General features: G+C 41.8%; 1 protein-coding gene across 4 annotated transcripts; it reads left to right on the top strand.

The window, feature by feature from the left end:
• The first annotated feature begins 1,969 nt into the window (after positions 1 to 1,969).
• On the top strand, positions 1,970 to 5,252 carry hlx1 (H2.0-like homeo box 1 (Drosophila)). 4 transcript variants are annotated; one of them, XM_080199797.1, is made up of 4 exons: positions 1,970 to 2,494; positions 2,931 to 3,029; positions 3,736 to 3,920; positions 4,423 to 5,252. In XM_080199797.1, the coding sequence occupies exons 1-4, from the start codon at positions 2,044 to 2,046 to the stop codon at positions 4,747 to 4,749; spliced, it is 1,062 nt and encodes a 353-aa protein (XP_080055923.1). In that variant the 5' UTR covers positions 1,970 to 2,043; the 3' UTR covers positions 4,750 to 5,252. The 4 variants fall into 4 exon arrangements, with proteins under 4 accessions (XP_080055923.1, XP_080055922.1, XP_080055920.1 ...); XM_080199796.1 differs by having other exon boundaries at positions 3,733 to 3,920; XM_080199794.1 differs by having other exon boundaries at positions 2,931 to 3,095.
• Positions 5,253 to 22,259: the final 17,007 nt, after the last annotated feature.

Below are 22,259 nucleotides of genomic sequence, written 5' to 3'. Positions count from 1 at the left end.
GAGAGAGGGGGCTTTCAATAAACGAGGTTTTATCCCGCGTGTGAAAATCAAACGCTAAGTATACTCGCCCACAAGTGAAGTACAAAACCTCGGGAGTTCAGTTTAAATTAAAATGCGGCTGGTTGATTTTTTTTCCCCCCTGGGATTTATTTCTGGTGTTTTTTGGAGGTGGGGGCGGGGGTCTTTAATTCTGTAGCCGGTTTAGGCTAAGCAGGGTTGCGAGGGGCGGTGCTGAAACTGGAGTTTTCTGAATCAGTCGGAGGACTGAAGTCGGTGCCCTGAGATTGCTTTCTCTCCTCACTGTGGCTCTGGTTCATGTGCTGGAGCGGATTTGCGTCACCGGTACAACTTGCGAGACGAGATAAAGTTGCACAAATATTGAAACCGGAAGTTCTAGCAGTCATTATAAAGTTTTTCTCCGGAAGAAATAAGGATTTCTGCTGTATCCTAAAATACTAAACAGGTTCTATTTTAAGTAAATCTAACAGGCATATCCGCTCATTTACTTCGCCTTCAAGCACATCAAAACAGGATGGCTATCAACGATGTGAACTTAATAGAGCTGGACACTTCCTGCACTCTGAAGACTTGTCCAGGGGAAAAAAAAAGGTCTTTATATATTTCCAACTTAAACAACTTTAACAATGTACTGGGCACACACAAAGCAAGATGTTTGCCATTGTTATAAAGACCCCATGATAATAACGCCTATGCAATAGGTATTGTCAGTATATCAATAATAATAGGGGGTTAAGGTTAGGATTACAGACAGCGCCAAGGTAATAACGTTATTTTTAATAACACGCTGTTGCAAAGCAAATTGAAAGGGGGGAGGCGGGCTGGTAACATACTTATACTCTGCCTTGTGGGGAACTTGAGGACTAGTGTTTGAGGCACATTCAAGTGGAGTTGTTTCTTCAATTATTGATTGCACATACAAAAGCGTTCACGGTTATGACATTTTTATGAGGTTGCATTCTCGCGTAGTCCAATCCAATTGTAGCAAAGACTCTGTGATACGAATACTTAAGGTTGAAGTGGGATTTGGAGCTGATTTGTGGTATTTTCTGAACAACTTTTGACTCATTTCCCCCTCCTCTGCAGATCCCCGTCACTGAGATAGAGCTCCATAGGCACCGGGTGCCTCAGCCAAATTTATATTAGTTGGAAACATAAAACTATTTCGTTATCCAGTTGAATGTGATCGGGTGCTCCTGTTTCCTTCCGCACTCCAAAGGTGTGCGGGTCAGGTGAATTGGCCATGCTACATTGACCATTGGTGTCAGGGGGATTAGCAGGGTAAATACGTGCGGATACAGGGATAGGGCCTGGGTCGGATTGTTATCGGTGCATGCTCGATGGGCCGAATGGCCTTCTTCTGCAGTGTAGCGATTCTACGATTCCATGCAGTTGTCCTCATACAAAGAGAAGAGAATGTACAACTTGATATCAATGTAAATTGAATTTAGACGCTTCTTTTTTTTAATCTTTGAACTGTTGGCTAATTCCGAGGTTAGTTAAAGCCACACAGGTCTACAGAAGTTGCATCAAAATAAACCTCAGCAATAGTCAAGAAGAGAAGGAGGAATCGCAAATGGGCATTCGGCAGGGGTTGACATCAAAAGATTTTTAATCACGGGGACCTATTGCAAACATTGACTCCTCACTTCCATTGTTGCAGTTGCTTATGTCAAAAATACCCTGGAAATAATGTTGCTTCCAGCTTTTCAAGTCTGCTGGATTTCCTCAACCACAGCTGCATTGCTGGAGGAGGGGCCAACAGCTGCAGGGCTCTGGCTGCCATTGGCTGAGCCGGCAGGACGCCGAGCCAATCAGTGTTGAAGAGTGGCAACTTCTTCCCAAGCCTACTTGAACTCTCTGCCAAATGTGCAGATGAGTTTTAGGAAAGTTTTCTCCTTTGCAAAGTCAAGTCCCCCTCCTCCCCCCCCACCCCCACCCCGCCCCCAAGTCTACTTCTGATCATATCTTTCACATTTCCATCCTAATTGTTATTTCCAAAAGGGACAGGAGGACGATTGCACAATGTACACCACAGGACTAGCTCCATATTACGCCAGTAATTTCAGCCTCTGGTCTGCCTATTGCTCGAATGGCTTCTTGGATTCGGTGAAGAAACCTTCGTTTTGCATCGCGGACATCCTGCATCTCAGCGACACGGAGAACATGCCGAGTGGCCCGCCGCCTCTGCCCGGAGCGGCTCATCTGAGCGGCTCCCACGCCCTGCAGCCGGCCGCCGGCTCCCCTGTGCGCCCGACACCCGTGGCCCCCGGCGGCTTCACGCCCAGACTCTCTCCGGCCTCCCCTTACCAGCGAGCGCCGGCCATCTGCACTTCCTCTTCGGCCAGGATTCACCTCGCCGCCGGCTCGGGGCAGCAGCTGCCCGCCCCCTCCAGCAAAGACCTCAAATTCGGCATCGACCGCATCCTCTCCACCGACTTCGATTTTAAAATCAAGGAGTGCAGCAGCTTGCGAGGTAAGAGCGACCGCCCTCACCTTGAACAGGAATCCCTCAGCAAAGTGGCAAGTTTAAAAGCAGCAAGCACTGGCTGCTGTGAAATTGATGGGGAAAGCAGTTTGCTTTCTGGACGGGTGACGGGATCACATTTTAATGTCTGTGTGAGGAGGTGGCAGGGTGGGGGGAGTGGTGGGATGGATCATTAGGGGCACAAGAGCTGCAATGTACAATGAAGATCTGTGACATTCTGCACGGGTGTAATGCTCCCGGTTTCTCTAAGTGCAGATCTCGGTTTCTCCCTCGTGTCCAGGCTGTAGATGCTTTCACAGACTGACATTTTGACCTGTTTTGAGAATTGGCCAGGCTGAAATTGCAAATGGATTTTATTTTCCCTTCAGAAAGCAGCACGCTAACGTCCCGCACTCCCTTCCTCCTTCCCCCTTTCCCACTGCAGATCTGACCTCGCTGATGGGCACGGGTCGCCAGGCTGGAGTCCACCTCTCCGTGCAGAGCTCCGCTAGCCAGTTCTTTGCCTCCCTGGACCCCGGACTTGGTGAGCCTTCCTCAGTTTTGAACTCCAGAACCTCGTCCCAGCACCATTATCAGGACTCTTTTCCAGGTTAATAGTCTTAATTCGCCAATTTTCGCCAGAAAGAGAGAGAGAAAATAAAAGTAATCTGCCTCGACGTGTTCGTGACAGTATTTCAATATTGGAAGGCGATCATTTCACTAAACGCGTATTTAATCTCAGGGAAACAATTCTGCGGTGCAAGGTAAATTGTCACCACTCGGCCAAATCAAGATCTTTCGAACTTCATGTGTCATATTTATTAAATCACATTGCACGATTTTAAACCCCCAACAAAACAATGATCCCGTATCTATATTCTGTATGGATTTAAACAGTCGGATAATAGCTAAAAAGGGTCCAAATTCGGCCCAGTTGCCCTCGATATGTTATGGAGTCAACCCAGGAGCAGCGCTTTTTATAATTTGCACTATTGGAACTGTCAAACCTCAATGTCTTTCTCATTAATGCCAGTCAGGACATGGGCAGGAAAGGACAGTTTACAACCCAACAGTTGAAAAAATGCAACAACGCATGTGGTTTATAATTATTGACACATAGGGACACTTAAGTCAGATTAGGCATCACATGGGAAGCGAGTATTTTTTTTATCTCTGTGAAACATTTGCAGAACCTCTTGCCGACATTAACACTGATGGCGCTTTTTTTAAACATTCTTTTTAACTAGCAGGGCCTTACGCCGTTCTAACGAAAGACACCATGCCCCAGACGTACAAACGGAAACGCTCCTGGTCCAGGGCCGTCTTCTCTAACCTGCAGAGAAAGGGACTGGAAAAAAGATTTGAGATTCAGAAATATGTGACCAAACCTGACCGGAAGCAGCTGGCCGCGATGCTGGGCTTGACTGACGCACAGGTTAGTGCTTCAAATGTGATTGTCTACAATGTCCTGTCACACTGGAAGCACAGTCAGAATTTAGAGAGGTTGGTTTGTAATTGTGTAACAGTTCGTTGCAAAACCATACAACGGGAAGCGTGGGGATTTAAAAATAAGCGGCGTTAAGATCAGCAGAGTAAGAAGCGAGGCAGGGGACGGTGTAATACACTCGCTTTAATTACTAATAGCAGGCGGTATTATTCATTTAAAGGAAAGTGCAAAATGGCTCTGCTGAAACTGTTGAAGTGTGACCACCACACAGCTTTAATGGGAGTTGTTAAAAACTCGGAGCAGAGAGGAAGTGGTAACTCGCGGAAAATCAGGGCTACAGTTTATAACACTTCTGTGTGAGTCAAGGAGCTGAAATGTTCACGCACCCAACCTCTGGGACTGAGTGAACAGGAAAGGGTCTGACTCTCTTTTTTTAAAAAAATCAATTATTATTACATTAAAGTTGTGGGATTTGTCCTTCTCTCGCTAGGTGAAAGTATGGTTTCAGAACAGGAGGATGAAGTGGAGACATTCGAAGGAAGCCCAGGCCCAGAAAGAGAAAGAGAAGGAGCAATTGGAGAAACCTGCGTCTCTCGAGGGAGAACAGCGAGTGAGAGAGAGCCAGAGTGACAGTGAGAAAAGTGACTCCGAATTGACTGATACTAATGAGAAGGACATTGAGGTGAACGAGTGCCCCGACCACAAGGCCACCGTCATCAGAGCGGGACTCGCCTCTTTAAGTACTGCAGTGTTGAAGCAAAGTGTCTCACCGGCTGCACCAAGTGCCCCAGCATCTCCGTTGCAAATTGTGCTATAAATGTGACATAATTTTAACCCACCCCCTCCTAATAGGATTACCACGAGGTGAAGGACATTTTTTTCAGAAGAAAGGAGTAAGTTATATTGTTGCGAAAGGAAGATGAGACATAGATCATTCTCTCAGCTTCCTCCCTGTAAATTGCAAATATGTAAATACAGCGTTCGTCAGGAGAAATCACGGACTTGTTTAAAAAAAACTTTTAGAGGTGAATTTTTTTTTGTATGATAGGTTTTAATGTTTTCACATTGATTTCCACGTGCTTGCTGTATACCCAGCTGGATTATTAGAAGCAGCCGATTTATGCATATTACTTGCGACAAAAGGTTTTCAGCACCTCTGTGTGCACTCTCATTGTGTTATAACATTCAGAATAACCTCCGTCTGCTCTTACCAAGTCTACTCCCTTAACCATGGCCAATATTTCATTCTAATACCAGTTGATTCTAAAGATTGCACTGATGGTAACTGCAGCCAATAAAATGGGTATACTGTTTTAAGAATCCTTTGTTGTACTTGTTGGCGACCTCTTTTACCACTTTCTTTCTCTGCAACAATGCCCCGAGTAATACTAAACCAGAGATCAAAGTAGTTCTTGCATGAATTTGGGGAACTGTATTAAATACTGTCCAACATATTTATTCTCATTCTTTGGTGAATGATTATTGTTCCTTAATCGCGTTTGTCTTGTTAGGAAACAACGTTTCCAAGTATCCAATTAATGGTATTTAATTGTACTAAATTCATAATTATTTTAACAGCTTATATTTTCCACTCTATTTTTGTATTAGAATAAATGACTTGAATGTCTAATATAAAGACACCCCCTCCCTCTCCAAAAAGATTATTTGTTGGGATTGTGAATGGAAAACAGGAAAAGTTGGCCGCGGACTTTTAATATTTTTAAATATTTGATCGTTAACAAATCAATTTTAATAATGGCCGCGCTCGTAGTTGCAGAGTTGCCAGACAAATCTCTGGTCTTTTCTACCGGTGTACACAATCCATTAAAAAGGTACATAGTTTCCCAGTTATAATTAGCTGCTTATTGAGAGAGGCATTAATACTGTATAAATATGTTTCTATTATCACAAACAGTTACTTAAAAACACCGAGTGTGTTTTTTTCCTCTGTAACCCGCCTCTGATAGGCTGGTCACTGGACTGTTTATTAACTGACCCGTGCCAGGCGGCCATGTGGCTCCAGGGATCGGGTGCAAGGGACTGCAGCCTGATGCCACACATGGCAATTGAGTTCTGACCTCCGCACTCCCTCTCTGGACTCTTCGCGCGAGTCTCCCACTCTCGTAAAGCACACCAACAGCGGGGTTTCTGCTCATTGTTAGATTTTAACCAAACCCACACATCTCGGGTATTATATGGTGGGGATCAAAAAAATTGTCAGGAACCCATTTTAAGTTGTCGCCTCCCGAGTTCCAGCGCTTCTTTAGCTAAATGTCAGATGCAATGTCTGTACTTTTGTTTAACCTCACTTTTAATAACCAAACAACGACAAAAGACGAGTTTAGCCCAATTAATGGCGGGGATTATAGACAGGGACAGTGCAATTTCACTCCATCACTCCATCATATATTTCAAATTACTCAATCTAATTAGAAAAGTTTTTGGAAGGCCAGTTCCCAGTAAATGTGCGAGTAAACTGAACTTTGGCTAGTTGGCAGTTTTGGATAGCCGCCAATGTAGGGCTGATCTGACGTATCGTTGACAGAAGACAGCAAGGTTTGGAACTGTGAATGTGAAACCAGATTGAATCCCGCTTTCTTCACCTACTTACGCCTGACTTTGAACATTTCCTAAATGAAATGCACTGAATGATTCTTTTTTAAAAAAAATAAGATCCCCAGGCATGATCTTTAGTTTCTAACAGTCTGAATATAAAATGCCTCAATCCACTCTCCGGTTTGTGGCCTGCAGATCTGTTGCTGCTGTTTTCAAGTGAGTGAAACGCCTCGAGTGAGACTTATTCCGCCTTTTTGGAAAGGTGAGAGAGAACATAAACAAGCTTAAATGGAGCCCTGTTCATTTGAGTAGAGAGTTATTGTAATATCTCTTACACTTTAAAGCATATATAGTGAGCCTTGTTTTAAATGAGGGTCACATTCAAAATACTATAACCTTAATGGCGAGACCCTGTGAAGGTAATAGGAGGTAGGCTAATGATCTTTCAGCCCTGAACCGTCAATACTGATTCAAGTCTGTCTGCATAGGACCGCGCAGTTATTTTTCCAGTGGGCGAAAATGCGACATTACAAAGATACTGGAAAATTAAATAAATTTATAATTGCAAGGTATTTGTGCTTTTAAAATAAAGGCTTGAGGTTAACTATTATTGTGCATAAACACAACTCTCAGGCGTTTAACCAGTCTTCCAGATGTATCACTATTTTCAATGGCAGCAATGAACTGGCCATTTTATACGTAAATTGAAGCAAAACAAGTTTTGAGGCAAAATACACCCTGTTGGCCTGAGCGCACTGCCATATTTATTAATACTGCCATATTTACCCCCAGGGCCAATTTAACTTGTTCTTTTATCGGGGCAGCGACAAGTGATGGAATGGGTCTGGTTCTGATGGTATACAGATTTTGTTTAGCTCTGTGAGTAATTCCTACACAGAAACGATGCGCGAGGAAATTGAAGGATTGTCAGCCCACTAAAATAAATACTTGTCAACACATTTGTTGTTATTTGCACAAACATGTCAACTTTCGTTCATCCATTTTAAACCGTTGGATTCGTTCACATTTGTTGACCTTCCTCAATGTGGTCACAATAAACATTAGTCATGGAGTTAGTCTTGTTTACGTGCTTGTATAGTCTGAAGGCAGAAACGCCAGCTCAAACGGAAGATTGTTTTCTGTTGTGGAAAATGCAACAGACGTTTGCAAAGTTTGGGGAAAATCGCATAACTCCTCCCCCACACCTGCCACTACTTCCTACCGAATGGTCTGCCCTCCCAGGAATTCTCCAGTCACTGGGCCCTCCGACAGTCAGATGTGAAGTATAGTACTGTAGTTAGATTGTCATGTGTAATGGCCGTTACCTGCCCGCTGGCATGGAGTCGCACAAAACATACGGATTGAAAATCTGTTCTGAAATCTTCCACCTGGAAGTTGAGAGTTCTGACGCACTGGAGCAAAAAGAACAACGCTTCAGGATGCGGAGATATTCTTTCCACAGTGGACTGCCCGTGGTAAACCCCCCTGGACTGGCTGGCGTCCACCAAGACAGATTGTTACATCTATAATGTCAACTTTTGCTTCTCACAGTAAATAAACGACCTTATTATTGCCGTTCGACGCTCATCAGAACTAATGACCGTTTACACTAAATCTTTATTCACATTTTAAAATAAACACCAATTTATTAAAATTAAATAAACTCCCAGCTGATGTTTTGGCAAGCCAAACCTGTTATCAGGATCTTCCTAACTAACTGAAGGATAATTGACTGTGAGGAACATTAAAGACTCATTTGAAACCCGGCTTCAATATCTAGTGGTGTAAAGCGACTGAGATTAAATACTTATATAGCTGGAGACTCTAAATGAATGGAAAGAACCGAATTAAATGAACACATGCGACCATTTCCATAAAACTACAATATAATGCATGGGCTATTGGACCCGTGTCTGTTCAAAGCTCCATTCAAAGACACTTCCCAGTTAACAGAGTGTCAGTAACTTGACTGTACTTGTCACACGTTTATTTACAACGCCGTAAGTATTGTATCCAACTAAGCCGCACAACTACCTGTCTTCCATCTTTTTCAGAGCTGTCGTTTTCAAGGTTGAGAGGGAATGACTTTAGAATGTTGCGCTGGGATGAATAACGCAGGCCATAGTTTAACCTCTCTCGTCCCCACGAAGGTATTGCAGAGATATTTAAAATGGAGTGAACTGCTCCACACCGTAACACTCCTGGAGATTTACAGCCTAATTACACCTTACAAAGAATACGTTTTAACCGGAACATAGAAAGTAAAAATCAACACCATTAAGGGGATAATGGGATTCCACTGGTCTATTTATGTTGCAGTTCGAACATTTTCTAGATTATCGGGGATTGGTGGATTGAGGCAGCTGTACGCAGGTATATTACTGACAGCAATCATTCGTGCAAGACGAATAACAAACATGACCTTCCAGCATGCCCGTTTAAATTGGAACAATTTTAAGCGCAGCACAGTTTCTAAATAATGATTAGTGGGGCTTTATTTTTTAAAGTATACAGCAACAATAATAGGCTAGTACATATGAAAAAATTAATGTGATCAATCGACTACTTTAATTTCATTTAATTTCAAAGTAATGGATTCGATTATGATTAGGGGATTTTCACAGTAATTTCATTGCAGTGTTAATGTAAGTCTACTTGTGACACTAATAAATAAACTTTAAAACTTCATTATTTGATCGACGGAAAGTTTAATTTAGGTGATTGGGGCCTTTTCCTGGTACCTCCATAGATCACCGTATGCCAGGGTGGTTGGACGGTTTTCTAGGACGATGCAAAGGTATTTGGATCCAGCCGTAAACATGCAATTAACTTGCTGAGCTTGCCTCAGCATCGGGCTATAAACAAATTGTCATTGCAAAGGCCGCCAACCCCTGGTCGTGCGGCAGAGAGGTTCTCGTTTGATTGATGTGTTGCCCTCCCCCGCACTGGACACAAACATACGGAGCTCTCGGCTCTCGAAGAAAGTAGACTCTTCCCTAAACATCTCCGAACACTAGGATGGAAAAGAGCTGGGGAGTTTCACAAGCTGGTGGCTGGTAATCATCCTAATGAGCTCCATTAAGCTGATTATTGATCTCTGGGTCTTTCCGTGAGGTCCCAGTTAAAAGACGAAAGGGGGTCTCATGTGGAGATGACAGTGAGTGCGACCACCTGGCTGCTTCGAGAATGCACATCATTGACTCCAGTCCACTAATTAGAGTTTTATGGGTCAGATGGCGGGATTAGACCAAGTTTTCTTTAAAAGTGGGAACCAGTTTAGAGAGAAAAAGAAACGATTGGACTGCCATCAATACACATTAACACCGCATTATTTTACATCGGATATCTCATTGCATACTTTATCATAGGAAATCTCACACAATGAGTTGGATTAATTTTGATATTAGTTTTATAGCGTTTTCAGAAAGAACATGCAATAATAGACACGATATTCAGCCCTCTGACAACATGTGCAGACAGAGCGTTGCATCGCCGCAGTGTCCTCGTTATAAAACAGAAAACAAGCGATATCTGCGATTGCAAATGTCACCTTTTCCTTCATGGGATTAAAGAATTATTCTTACCAGGCCTATCAATCCCACAGAACTCGCTTTTGCTTGATAAAGAGTTAAACGCTAAACTTTTCAAATGGTTACATCAGTGTCCTCATTGAAAGGGTGACCGTGTTGTGTGAGAGGCAATTTTAAAGCCGTCCCAGAAGGCCTGGAATTCAAAAATCTGTCCAAAAAAAACGTATTTCTGATAAGCATCTCTAACCCTGTGTTAAAGCTCTGAAATACGCTGCTCACTGGCATATTGCAACTATTTAGGCTTTTCATAACTCAATAATTCACGTCAGTATTTAAACATATCCCAGGATTGACATATTTTGGCATAATTTTTCTTCGTGTTTTCCAAAACTCAATTTGCAGCCAGTGCCGACATGCGCAGTTAATTAGGGTATTTCCGTAATCTCATTATCGGACATTTAAAAAGTTTCAGAAATCAGTTAATTTATGATCTGACTGTGCTCTAAATCACAACTCGAGCAATCCCAACCCCTCATAGCGTCCAGCTGCCGCGGAGCTTTTCCCCTTGTGTTCTCCTGTTTCATAAAAATAATGAGCGGCATTGATTTGAGGCTATTCACAATGCGCATGTTTGCCTATATATTCACACAAAATATGTTCATACCAAGAGCCTTTTTTTCTGAGCTTTAAAAAAATTGCTGGAAATCTCAAGTGAAAGCAGCGATGGTGGAAAGGCAACAGCAGCGCCAAAAGGAGTTGCGGATTTGATCCTTGTTATTCCATCCAAGATTCACGACTGACATTTTGAACTGAACGCTTTCTTTCCAAGACAAAATAAAGTTTTCAACGTGGATGCTTTGGGTTGCCAAAGCACATTACATCCTAGTGCTAATAAGCATTTACTTTGTTATTTAAAAAAAGTAATACTTTAACCGGGTATGTGTCACAAAGTGGGAACATGAACAATATAATCTGGAATTGGAATCGTCTGGTTTATAGTGTCAATAATGAGTGCATTTAATTTTGCAAAACATATCTTCTCTGTGCTGGCTCTGTTTTATATCTATTGGAACATTTGCTTTAAAACAGGTTCATAGTTTATTTACACAGAGTTTACTGTCTCTTTCGCTGCCTTAATCACTGCTGTAAAGTTTGTCCGCAGATATAATAATAAGAAGGTGGTTTATTTAGTTTAGAACGTTTCTATAATCAATAAAAGTTCTTTGTTATCAAACAGCACATTTACTACTAAATTTTATTGCCTGTCTTTTGGATTAACTAAGAGACATTAGTGCACCATAAATGGAATGACTTTTGATTCCTAGCAGCCGGGAAGATATACTTGGATTCATGAAATACAGCCATCCATTATACTGCTGATATCTGGAGCCAGAATATATATACAGACTATAAATTTCACTAGCTCTGCAGTACAGTACTTAAAGGCATTACATCTCAACCGCTAACATTCTTTACATAAACGGCTAAAAGGGATTACATTAGAATGCCTATGAAAGAAGTTGTTGAGCCAAAGAGGTTCGTGTTGTAATTCATCAGCTGGATATGACTCTGATATTCAACAAATGGGTTCTGTAAAGAGCCACGGCCCCGACAAGGTGACATCGTTATACTGTCCTAATGATGCATTGGTTCGTGCAACGTTTAATTCATCGAATGCTTCCTCAAGCATTAGAGAGACTCGATGAGGAATGTTTTGGCTGGGTGGAAACTCTCTAATGCTAAATAACCTCCCCACCCCCTCCCTTCTGAAAGAGTATTTCACAGCAGAGTAAACTCAAGTCAAGGCGGAGCATAATGGATTCAGCAGTAAAGGGGGTGGGGGGATTAATCATTTATCTATCACTAAGTAATATTGTGCAGGCTTTAGAATTTAAACAAAATCAACAAATATGTTTTAATAGCTGGAATCGTTAAAAGCACAACGATCACATGTACTGTGGGGAATGTGAATGCATCATTTTAATTCGATGCGTGCTTACCTTATCTGTGAATGAATAAAAGTGATACATAATGGGTACAGCGATAAATAATGAGAGGCAAACGCACACGCAGTATGTACAGTCTCACTAACACTCCCTTTTTACACATCTTCACCCTGGGTAATGGATAGGACATTTCACCCTGGTATTTTCCATGGCTGAAGTTGAAGGGTCGGGCCTAATGTAACTGCAATTTTCTTTAACAAACCACGGTTTTGGGAATCCTTGAAAAGTCATCTGTGTAGATCATGATTCAAGCACAGCCTGTATTTACTCGGATCCTTTAATTCTTGGCAGACGCGGTGTTGTCTGCAGGGAATCAGCTAACTATTTCATACTAGCTTACAAAAAGTCAGCACACTTTTAGAACCAATTTGCCGGTTGCGGTACCATGAAACTATAATTGTAAAGACTAATAGCTTTACCGTTACCAAAATATTTCCAAAAGACAGTTTCATTTCATATTCTCTATTACTGAGACTGTAGTATCCGAATTCCCAGATAATGAGATTAGCACGAAAGCCTAATAAATATGACAAAACGCGGAATGTGAGAGAAGTTACATTTATTTAGTCATTGCATAAACAATGCAATAATATTATGATACATTTGTCTTGTGGTTAAAATAACAACAGAAACATTTGTCTCCAATCGCTTATGGCAACCGCATAAAAATACGCGGGGGCAGGGGGGAGGGTGAATAAATAATCACATGTTTCCCTCTCAATTCCCGCGTTGCGCAATAACTGGTTACCATGTATAATTGCAGAGAAATTTACACCTTAGATATTTGCTGACAATGGCTGTAATTACTTAGCAAATTGCATAAAAAAATCTGAAATTCAATTTTGAAAATTAGGTACAGCTGTAGTGAGCTAACAGTTTCCTTTTTAAATTTTTTTAAAAACTCTATCCTTAAAGTTACAAGACCAATACTCAGAGTAGGCCGGGTAAACCCCAATTCAAAATCTAATTGAATCCAATTCCTGGTCCCCACAAGAGAGACAAACAAGATCCAAGCTGATAAGATAAGGCTTTGTACCCCCGTCTTGGGCTTGATCTAACGTTTGATCTTAGCCAAAAGGCCGAAATATCTAACAGTCGCCTACAAACTAATTTCTGTTAAATGGCCCACTTGCATCATTGTAATGAAGGTGGAAGCTGTGAGTACATGTTGTAGCACATACTCAGGGGTGTGTTGGACGAATTAATGCTCACAACTTTAATATAATGCTAACGTGTTTACTTGAAGAAAAGCTTTCTGCAGTCACACAACCACAGTATACAAATATTTTATTATATATTGTATATTTTATTGTAACCTGGTGATACATTAAACCATTCGTTAAGGAAGCAGAGGCAATGGCTGATAATTTCATTGTCCTATTCATAGGAAAAATAGCAAAAACTAGGTATTAGCCAGTAAATCATCTGCTGTCTGAAATAAGCTGATGATACAGAAATGGTATGGCATTTAACTTATTAAGGATCGCGAGCAGTCTGTTAAATCAATCAGTGTCTGTCAGCCACGTCATTTTATTTCTGAACAAGGAGACCATAAAGCCTGACTGGTGTTTTTAATGGATGGGTTAGGAAGTGAATGCAACTGTTTGGTGTCACCCCGTTACAGCAACAAGAAGACTTTCCTCTATTTTGGGGGGAGAAGGCGAGGAGCCAGAAGGGTGCAGAACTCAGGGCGTCCTCTTCCATTGTCCAGGCAAAGTGGTCGGTTTAAACTCTCTCAGTGAGATCTCAATCGATCCGAATTACAGGACGTAAATTAAAACATGATTTATTTTGACATTAAGACTGCAGTCATAAAAAGCTGTCTGATCCAGGCTGTGGGAAAATAATATCTTTGATTGAGGTCCCCCCGAAGACTGGTAGGTTTTCCCTCTTCTGTCGTGAACAGTATGGGCTTTCCTGTTCTCCGGAAAGAGGGGGATCCTCTCGAGAAATGCAACTTTCCGCTCTGCAAATGCAGCTTGGATTTCACTTTACAATCTTCTAATAACCGCCGGTTTTAAAATCCGCGACCATTCAGCGCACTAAGTAAACAGATCAGCTTCATTTGTGATGCAGGAGATTTCTTTTCAATGTTTAGGGAGAAGTTATTTATTACGCCGAGTGAAAGTCGTTATCGTTTGGCCCGCTTTTGGTTCGATTTCCTCACTCACTCCAGCGAAAAACAACTCCCCATGTTAGGGGTCATTCAACATTTGTACAAGAATGTTGACAGTACTCCCTTTCCCACAGGGGGGAAAAAGACAGACAAAAATGTAATAATAATTTTTGATCTGCGTTGCCTTAGGTTGATATCTAAAAAGGTTTTAAGTGTCAGTGATTCGAATCTGGGGGCCTCCCGTCGATTATTATAAGAAATCTCGTCAACAAGTTGAAGGACCTGGTATATATCTTTAATCCTGAAACTTGTTTGTAAACTGATGATGCATTAAACCATTCGTTTAGGAACAGCTGAAGTTCTCGCTAGACAATGATAACCTTTCAACGCCAGTCTCTTTTCAAAAAAAATCACCTGTTTTGACCGAAGTTGGCTCTAACTCGGGGATTTCCTAGCAACAGAGGACAAAATAACCCCCTCACCCCCCTCCCGCCCCCCACTCACAGCACCTCAAGTGTCCTCGCTGTTCGCCAGGAGTTTTATGTGCACTGTTTAACAGAGACTCTGTAACTCTGCGTACCAGAACGATGCTGCTCACTGACAAAATCACTGCCGTAGGTGTTAAGTTTCCATAACCTTTATTGGTTTATTTACTTGAAAACTTGTACAAAGGGTTTTAATCCCACCGAGTTTTTTTTTCCATTTGCGCGTGACGATTGAATTGATATCTCGATAACGTCCATTTGAACCAATGGGGCGAAGGTTATTCATTCTTCGTTTATTCGCTTTTAGATCAAAGAATCATTCCACTTCCCTTGTTTAATAATAACTACATTGTATATATTTATTTCACTTTCCTGTCTACGTGCAAGAAGTCGATTATTGCCGCTGGTCTGCTTCCCAGTCTCCTTTAGCTGGACTAGCCGTTCAGTCACTTTACTCCCTCAAATCGCACATTTTAATAACTGTTACAAAACAGTATAGAAAATAAAACCTCTCTCAAATGCACTGGCGTATAAATGTATGAGAATGGAAATGGCAGAGGTCTCGGGCAGAGAGTGTTGGTGAAAACTGTAACTAATGATTGATCGTTTGCGTGCACATTCATATACATGCACAAAGCACATTCATGACTAGGTGATGCGTTCCTGTCATTTTGAAATAAGGCCTGGATTCATTTTATATTAAACATTAAATTGTTGTTATAAAACAATTTCTTTTTTTGTAAAATTCTGTACTTTCTGCATACCAGTTTCCATTTCATTTTTCTTCAAAATGTTGAATAGTGTGTAGCAATGGACAGTTTCACGGTTGTAACCGAAAATTTCTAAAAAAAACTATCATCATCCCGAGTGCTTAATTTTACATTTGCAATGGAAACGAGAGCTAGCTAGCAGACTCTGTATTCGATTGGTTTTTGAAGGCTTGACTGAGGCAGGTGTTATTTTTCCATCATTTCGTTTTACTGAACAGATTTGATCCCCAACCCACCCCAAAATGGCCAGATGTTTTGATAGTCCGCTCGGAATAAATATTACCCTATTGACAGGGTAAAATGACGGATACAAATGGGTGACAGTGTGGCCCGAGATACTACTATGTTGTTACTACCTGCCATCACTTAAATATAAACGCAAGTCTGTAATACAGAACTGTAATACATCAACAATAGCAGTGTGTTGCTAAACTTAAGCAGAGGTGGTGGACATTTACTCTTGTATCGAAATCACAGCATTGTGGCTCCGTATGTCCTATATGATGCGAATTTCATTGAAGGTAAGTATTTTTGATGCTGATTTCAATCAGAGATGGCTTTCTGCTTTATGAAATGTCCTCAACAGGAATATTAAACCAATTAGGAAAATCGTTTTTACAAGCTGGTATTCTTTAATTTTAACGACATTTTCGTGGCTCAAAATAGTTTCCGGATTCCTTGAAGGTTTAATTGAAATCATTTGAAGTGTTTCGAACCTCTCATTCTGTTAAAGGAACATTGACACTCATATGGACGTCCATTCACTCGTTCTGATTGTCCATGTTCCACCAAAATTGTTAATGCTCAGTTTTTCTCCGAAGTAACAACCTGTCCGGATAGAACTCACTCCATTCTTGACTTGTGAATTGTCGGTTGTGTAATTAAGTGCAAACGGCTATTAAAACAGTCAGTTATCCTGGCGAGATAATTACTTCACTAATTACTTTGGCGCAACACTTCGGAAGTTTTGAAATAAAAGCGAAATACTGCCGATGCTGGAAATCTGAAATTTAAAAAAACACAGAAAATGCAGCATCTGTTAACTCTTGTTTCTCTCCTCACAGATGCTGCCAGATCTGCGGACGTTATCCAGCATGTTCTGTTTTTGTTACCTCCAAAGTTTAACTGTCCAGTATTTTTAGGATTCGACTGACATTTATACGAAATGTCAAAAATGCATTTCGTTCTTTAACTATGACCATCCCATTCTTCACATTTTCTGACAATAACCTATTTAGCGACTCTCATTCTTTGGAGCAAACCAATGACAACGCAAACGCGAAATTGAAAATAAACCCTAGAACGAAAAGCGAGTCTGCGACGTTAAAGCGGATTATTGCATTATTAGGCAAAACTGTGTTGCCCGGGTATTTTGCTGTCGTTGGTAAATTAACTGTAAAGCTACCGAAACTTAATGCTAAAAGAGATAACTTGCTGCCTTTGGCCAGGCTCCACTGAACATTGAACTAAACGCGTGCAAAGACAATAAAGAAGGCAAGGAAGATTTGAAGGGTCATTTGAACTCGGAATTTCAGCTCTTTTCTCTCTTTACAGATGCTGCCAGACCCGCTGAGATTTTCCAGCATTTTCTCTTCTGATGAAATGATAAATATTGGTTAAGACACCGGGACAAGACACCGGGCTCTTCTTCAGAATAGCGCCAGGGGGTCTTTTACATCCAACTGAGGCAGCAGACAGGACTTAGATTTAACATCGCCTTCGAAAAATCGTACATTCCCAGATTAATGTTTTATTATTTAATGTGGTTTACCCTTATTTGGAGAGGTGGTGGAGGAGATGCTTGAGTTTGTTTAATATCCCCGGAGAAGAAACAGGGCAGAGATACCTTCTTGTCATCAATAAATGCTTTCACGTGTAAGATTATTCGGGAGGTGTTTGTCTAAGGCGCTTGTTATATCTACATCTTGAGAGAGACAGAGAACAGTCCTGCCGGCTATGTGTGCAGTATGGAGCTGTAGAACGATCTGTAAATTAGGATCCATGGCAGCAAATGTCAAGGTTATTAAGGCGAGCCACATATCATATCTTTGGGTGCTGGGGAATGCTGCCCTGGACGCTTCATCCAATAAACAGAGGAGTCTAGCGAAAAACAAATGGTACTGTACAGTCTGAACACTATACGACCTTATGGCCCGGCATGGTTATAACGAGAGCCGTTGCGTGGCGTTTATGATCTGATGACAGACTGAAAATGCTTGTGCACCGAGTAGAAGGAAAGTGTTAAATTTCAGCATTGGTCGCAAGTAGCATAATATTCAACCATCAATAACTGGGACTTGGAAGTTAAAATGCAATTCCGCTGATTCCGTTCCATTACATTGCTTAAATCAAAATATGCGGCGGCAGAAATTGAGACTGAACTTCAGCCTCAATTCGCTGCAATTATTTGTATGGTAACAGGATGAGAATATGCCCGGATATACATTTAGCATCAGGAATGGAAGTACTAGGCCAATGGCAGTCTCAGACATCATCTGCAGACACTGTCCAGCAGTGAAGCGGATAATGTAGGACTAAGTAGGATTCTATTGAAACAATACTTCAGATTTTTTCCATTAGAATGAAGGAGTTTTGGGCGCAATGACTTAGTGCGGTGGTCCATGGATATGGTTATAAACGACTTCTATTAATATACTTCTATTAATATACTACGGTTAATGCAGAAACAAGCCTCAAGGTGCTTCACAGAAGCTAATCAGATACCAATGGAATTTGTTTTAAGAAGGATGATTAAAAAGTGTCATATAAGTGGGTTACAAAAAGGCCTTAAAAAGGAGGCAGAGAAAAATATTTTTGCGGCATTAAATGCAATTTGATTCCTACTTTTGTTAAATAATTTCTTAATGTTAGTTACTGAAACTGGTTGCTTTCTTATTTCAACCTTTTATAAAATCAACACAACTGAATGCAGCATTTTTGAACTTTTCGTATCGACTTCTGTCCATCAAGCTTAGACATGGCTATTCCTTAGGCTATTAATAGCGCCAAAAATTAATAGCTATCAATAGTCTGTCAGCTACCAGCTCCAGAAGACAGCGGCAATATTTCAAATATTGTTCATGCAGTTACATTGGAACAGAATCGAATATTATAGTAAAAACTGAACTCAATATTAGGAATGACTTTCTAAAATATTAATTATAGACTCCATTAGCAATTAGAAAAAGAAAACTCATTTCTAGATTTCTGCATTTGCCAGCCCACGATTTTCTGCCCATTTCTAATTGTGCTCCTCCGAACCCCAATGTGGACAATTCCTGCTAATAGCTTTTAAACAGGTCTAAGACAAGCTAGGTGGGATTCAACACCTGCAAAATTTCTGTCCACCCAAAATGGGGCAATATTGTTTCCATTTAATGTCACAACCCACTTCCCAAATTCCCCTGAGCTTTAAGCGAAGGTTGGCAAAGTCATTGCTACCGACCCTAAGGTTTAGTTGAACTTGCTCAAACTACACAACTCACCGACGGCATCTCACTTGCTTGTCTAAATCGAATAATTCGACGTGTTAGAATTCTAGTTGATAGTGACAGGCCTGCTGTCACTATAAGTCCCATTAGTCAGTCATTAAGGAGTCCAGCTTGATACATGGCTTCATGCCGGGTCTCTTGGTTTAAGATCAAGAGTAGAATCAAGCGTGATGTCAGGTGTAATGTCTGTTCTTGTCAGCTTGGGTCTAGTGTGTCTGCTTTGTGGGGTCCTTGAATTCGATTCAATGTGAATTTGAATTTGCATTCGGAGCAAGGAAGAGATGGATTAGGAACTTATACTATCCACTCTGCACATTGGCTTTGCAACCGAGAAAGTTTTTTTTTAAAAAACCAACATTGCCCTGAAGTACTGCACGCTTAGCTCGTTCAGGTATGAGCTTACAAGCTCCTCACAATGCCTTCATTTGCTTTTAACTTGTCATTTTGAGACTATCTGTTCCATACAGAGATGGAGAACCGATGTTGGACAACTGACAAATGCAGATTCGAGCTTTATGCAGTGGACGGTAGCTACCATGTGCTCCTCACACGTGGCGTGGTTGCAAGCAGAAGTAACTATGAAAAATGAATGTACTATCATCAACTTCCATGACCAATTCACACCACACCCAATGGAATGGTGTTCCACCATTTAGAGATACAAAGCTTTAGCAGGAACTGTTTGCCTCATTATCATGTCCTGGATCTATGAGGGGCATAACTAGCTACTTATTAGAATATCAGAGGTGAGAGGCAAATGTAATGCTGACCGCTGGAATAGGAGCCTTGGCAGGGAGGCTGTGTACCAGAAGCCCGATGTTGAGAATCACGCGGGTGGCGGTGAGGCCGCATACAAGTGGCGAGAAGGCAATGGAGATCTTTAACAAGGGCATTAGATTGGAATGTAATTGAAATGCTGCTCTCCGAATGGGGTTTACAGGTCATCATATCCCCGAGCATTAAAAGGTGGTGTTTTCCAGATGACTCTGAAGGTCAGTTATTCTGTAAGTGCCTTGCAGTGAAGTGAAACCTTTCATCAAAATGAGACGGGAGGTCAGCCAAAATGGGGCAGCTCTGAGAAGCTGAGAGGCAGGGACACTGCATCAGAGAGTAATATCTAAAGATGGGACTCAACCTTGCGGACCCTTGAGCAGAGGAAGAGTGCACCTTTACCGAGGCAGCAGGAGCAGCAAGAGACGCAGCCTGTGACTGGGCAGACCTCACTGCGACACCATAGGGAACAGCAGCAAGAAAGAGGCTGAAGATGGCCTATTAACTCCATATACAGGAGAGAGATCGAAGACCATAGAGCCAGCAGCAGTTGCTTGTGTCTTACAGAAGCGTGACTACCTGTTCTGGCAACTGAAGGTCACATACGTTGTCAAATGGGCCAAGATTGACTAAGGCAGATAAAATTTAATTTATTCTTGCAGCTATGAGGTTGTCATGGACATGTCTGCTATGTCATCCCCATGCAATAAGATGCTCATATGGCTCATGGGCACATGTGGCTTACGGGTGGCATGGTGGCACACTAGATGGCACCATGGCGCAGTGGTTAGCAATGCTGCCTTACAGCTCCAGGGACCCAGGTTCAATTCTGGCCTCAGGTAACTGTGTGGAGTTTGCACATTCTCCCTGTGTCTGCATGCATTTCCTCTGGCTGCTCTGGTTTCCTCTCACACTCCAAAGATGTGTGTGTTAGGTTGATTGGCCTTGCTAAATTGACCCTTAGCGGCAGGGGTATTTGCAGTGTAAATATGTGGGCTTAAGGGAATAGGGCCTGGGTGGCATTGCTGTCGGTTCAGGCTCAATGGGCTGAATGGCCTCATTCTGCACTATTTGAATTTTTATTTGTCACTGCCTTTATGCATATGTGTTTCCCCAGTAAAACCTTTGGCAAGATCCATTGTCAAAATATTCAGTGTACCAGTAACTTTCAGATTAACTGACAATGAATGCCCTCCAAGTTCTTGTGGTATGCATTCTTCATGGAGAATGTGTAAATGAGGTCTACCACATCCTTAGACAAGTGAAGGTGTCTATGACACTGTCTTTTATTCAACTCCATTTATGAGCTGCTTCTTCAGTAGATCCTTGGCCCCTGCTTAACAGTATTTGGGACTGCCTGAGGTCCTATTGGCTTTTGCTCCTCAAGGCAATGTTCTTTCTGGAGCTGGGCTCCAGAAAGAACATTGGCGATGTGCCCTTCTTCTCCTCATTCTAATCAAAGCTATCAACAACATGGTATTACCTGCATTCTCTACCCCTCCTTGTATCTATGAATGGACACAACTGAGAAATCAATGGTAGTTCCCCTTGAATGGTCTTCCACCATCTCCAAAGCAGGAATGCAGTCTCTAGCCCTCAGTTTGCCTATTGCATACCAAGGTCACCACATTCTAAAGGATGACATGTGGTCGATCTTTCCCCCCAGACATGATTGCATATTCCCAAGAAGGCTCTTAATTAGGGTCAAAAAAACTAATTTTTTTAACCTGTAACCACTAGTCAGACTTCCAGTAATTGTCCTCCAGTGGCCTTGAGAATAACTATCTGTATCCAACACTTGCACTTAGGTCCTGATCGCAAACATGGCGGCTTGAACTGGTGACTGGTGCCATGACCAGTACACTGGGAACATGGAGGATTTTAGGGCCCATGCTGCCTCTGTGCAGCAGCCATGGCCCTTGATTGTTTGACCCTACATCCATTCTCAAATGCCTCTGTAAGGATCAGATTCTATTTAAAACCATATTCACCACTGCACCTAAACTACGTGGATTCTTGCATAAATGTGCAACATCAATAAAGAAGCCAATCTCATTCATTTGTGCATTAAACCCTCAAGTCAAGCACTCAACTAAGCAATTCTCTCCATGGTTTGAGCAGGACATTTATAGGGTGTCCCTCATGGACCCTAGATATTGCCAGGCTGAGCTGCTCCCATATGCCCAGAGACTGCTCCCCAGTTGGTATTTTGTAGTTTGTCATTCGTAGAAGAGTCCAGAAATATTGCTGCTGACTTTCATGCATGAGAACAGCTTCTAACATCTCTCATCAGCCACCACATCCTGCCAATCCTCCTCCATTGTCACCATCTCCTAATTCACATACCTCCTGTCCTCTGCTGCATCCCCTTGTTACCCCTGACCATTGTTCTCCTCTTGAACCCTTCAATGTTGATGTCTCCACGTCCTTTTTCAACCTGACCTGTCCCCTTCTTGAGGCCACATGCAGCCTTACTTTTCAGAAACCGACCGCTTGAGACTACTCAATACCCGCCATGACTTTTCAGCTTCTGACGTAAAAGATCCAGATACCTCCCCTGAATATTTCTGTGCCCTCTGTCTCACAATGCCATGATTCAAAC

Source organism: Carcharhinus amblyrhynchos, chromosome 12 (genome assembly GCF_965287045.1).
Source record: "Carcharhinus amblyrhynchos chromosome 12, sCarAmb.v2.hapA, whole genome shotgun sequence".
NCBI classification, from domain to species: Eukaryota; Metazoa; Chordata; class Chondrichthyes; order Carcharhiniformes; family Carcharhinidae; genus Carcharhinus; species Carcharhinus amblyrhynchos.
Note: the sequence above shows the minus strand (reverse complement) of the source record. Positions and strands in the feature narration are given on the sequence as shown.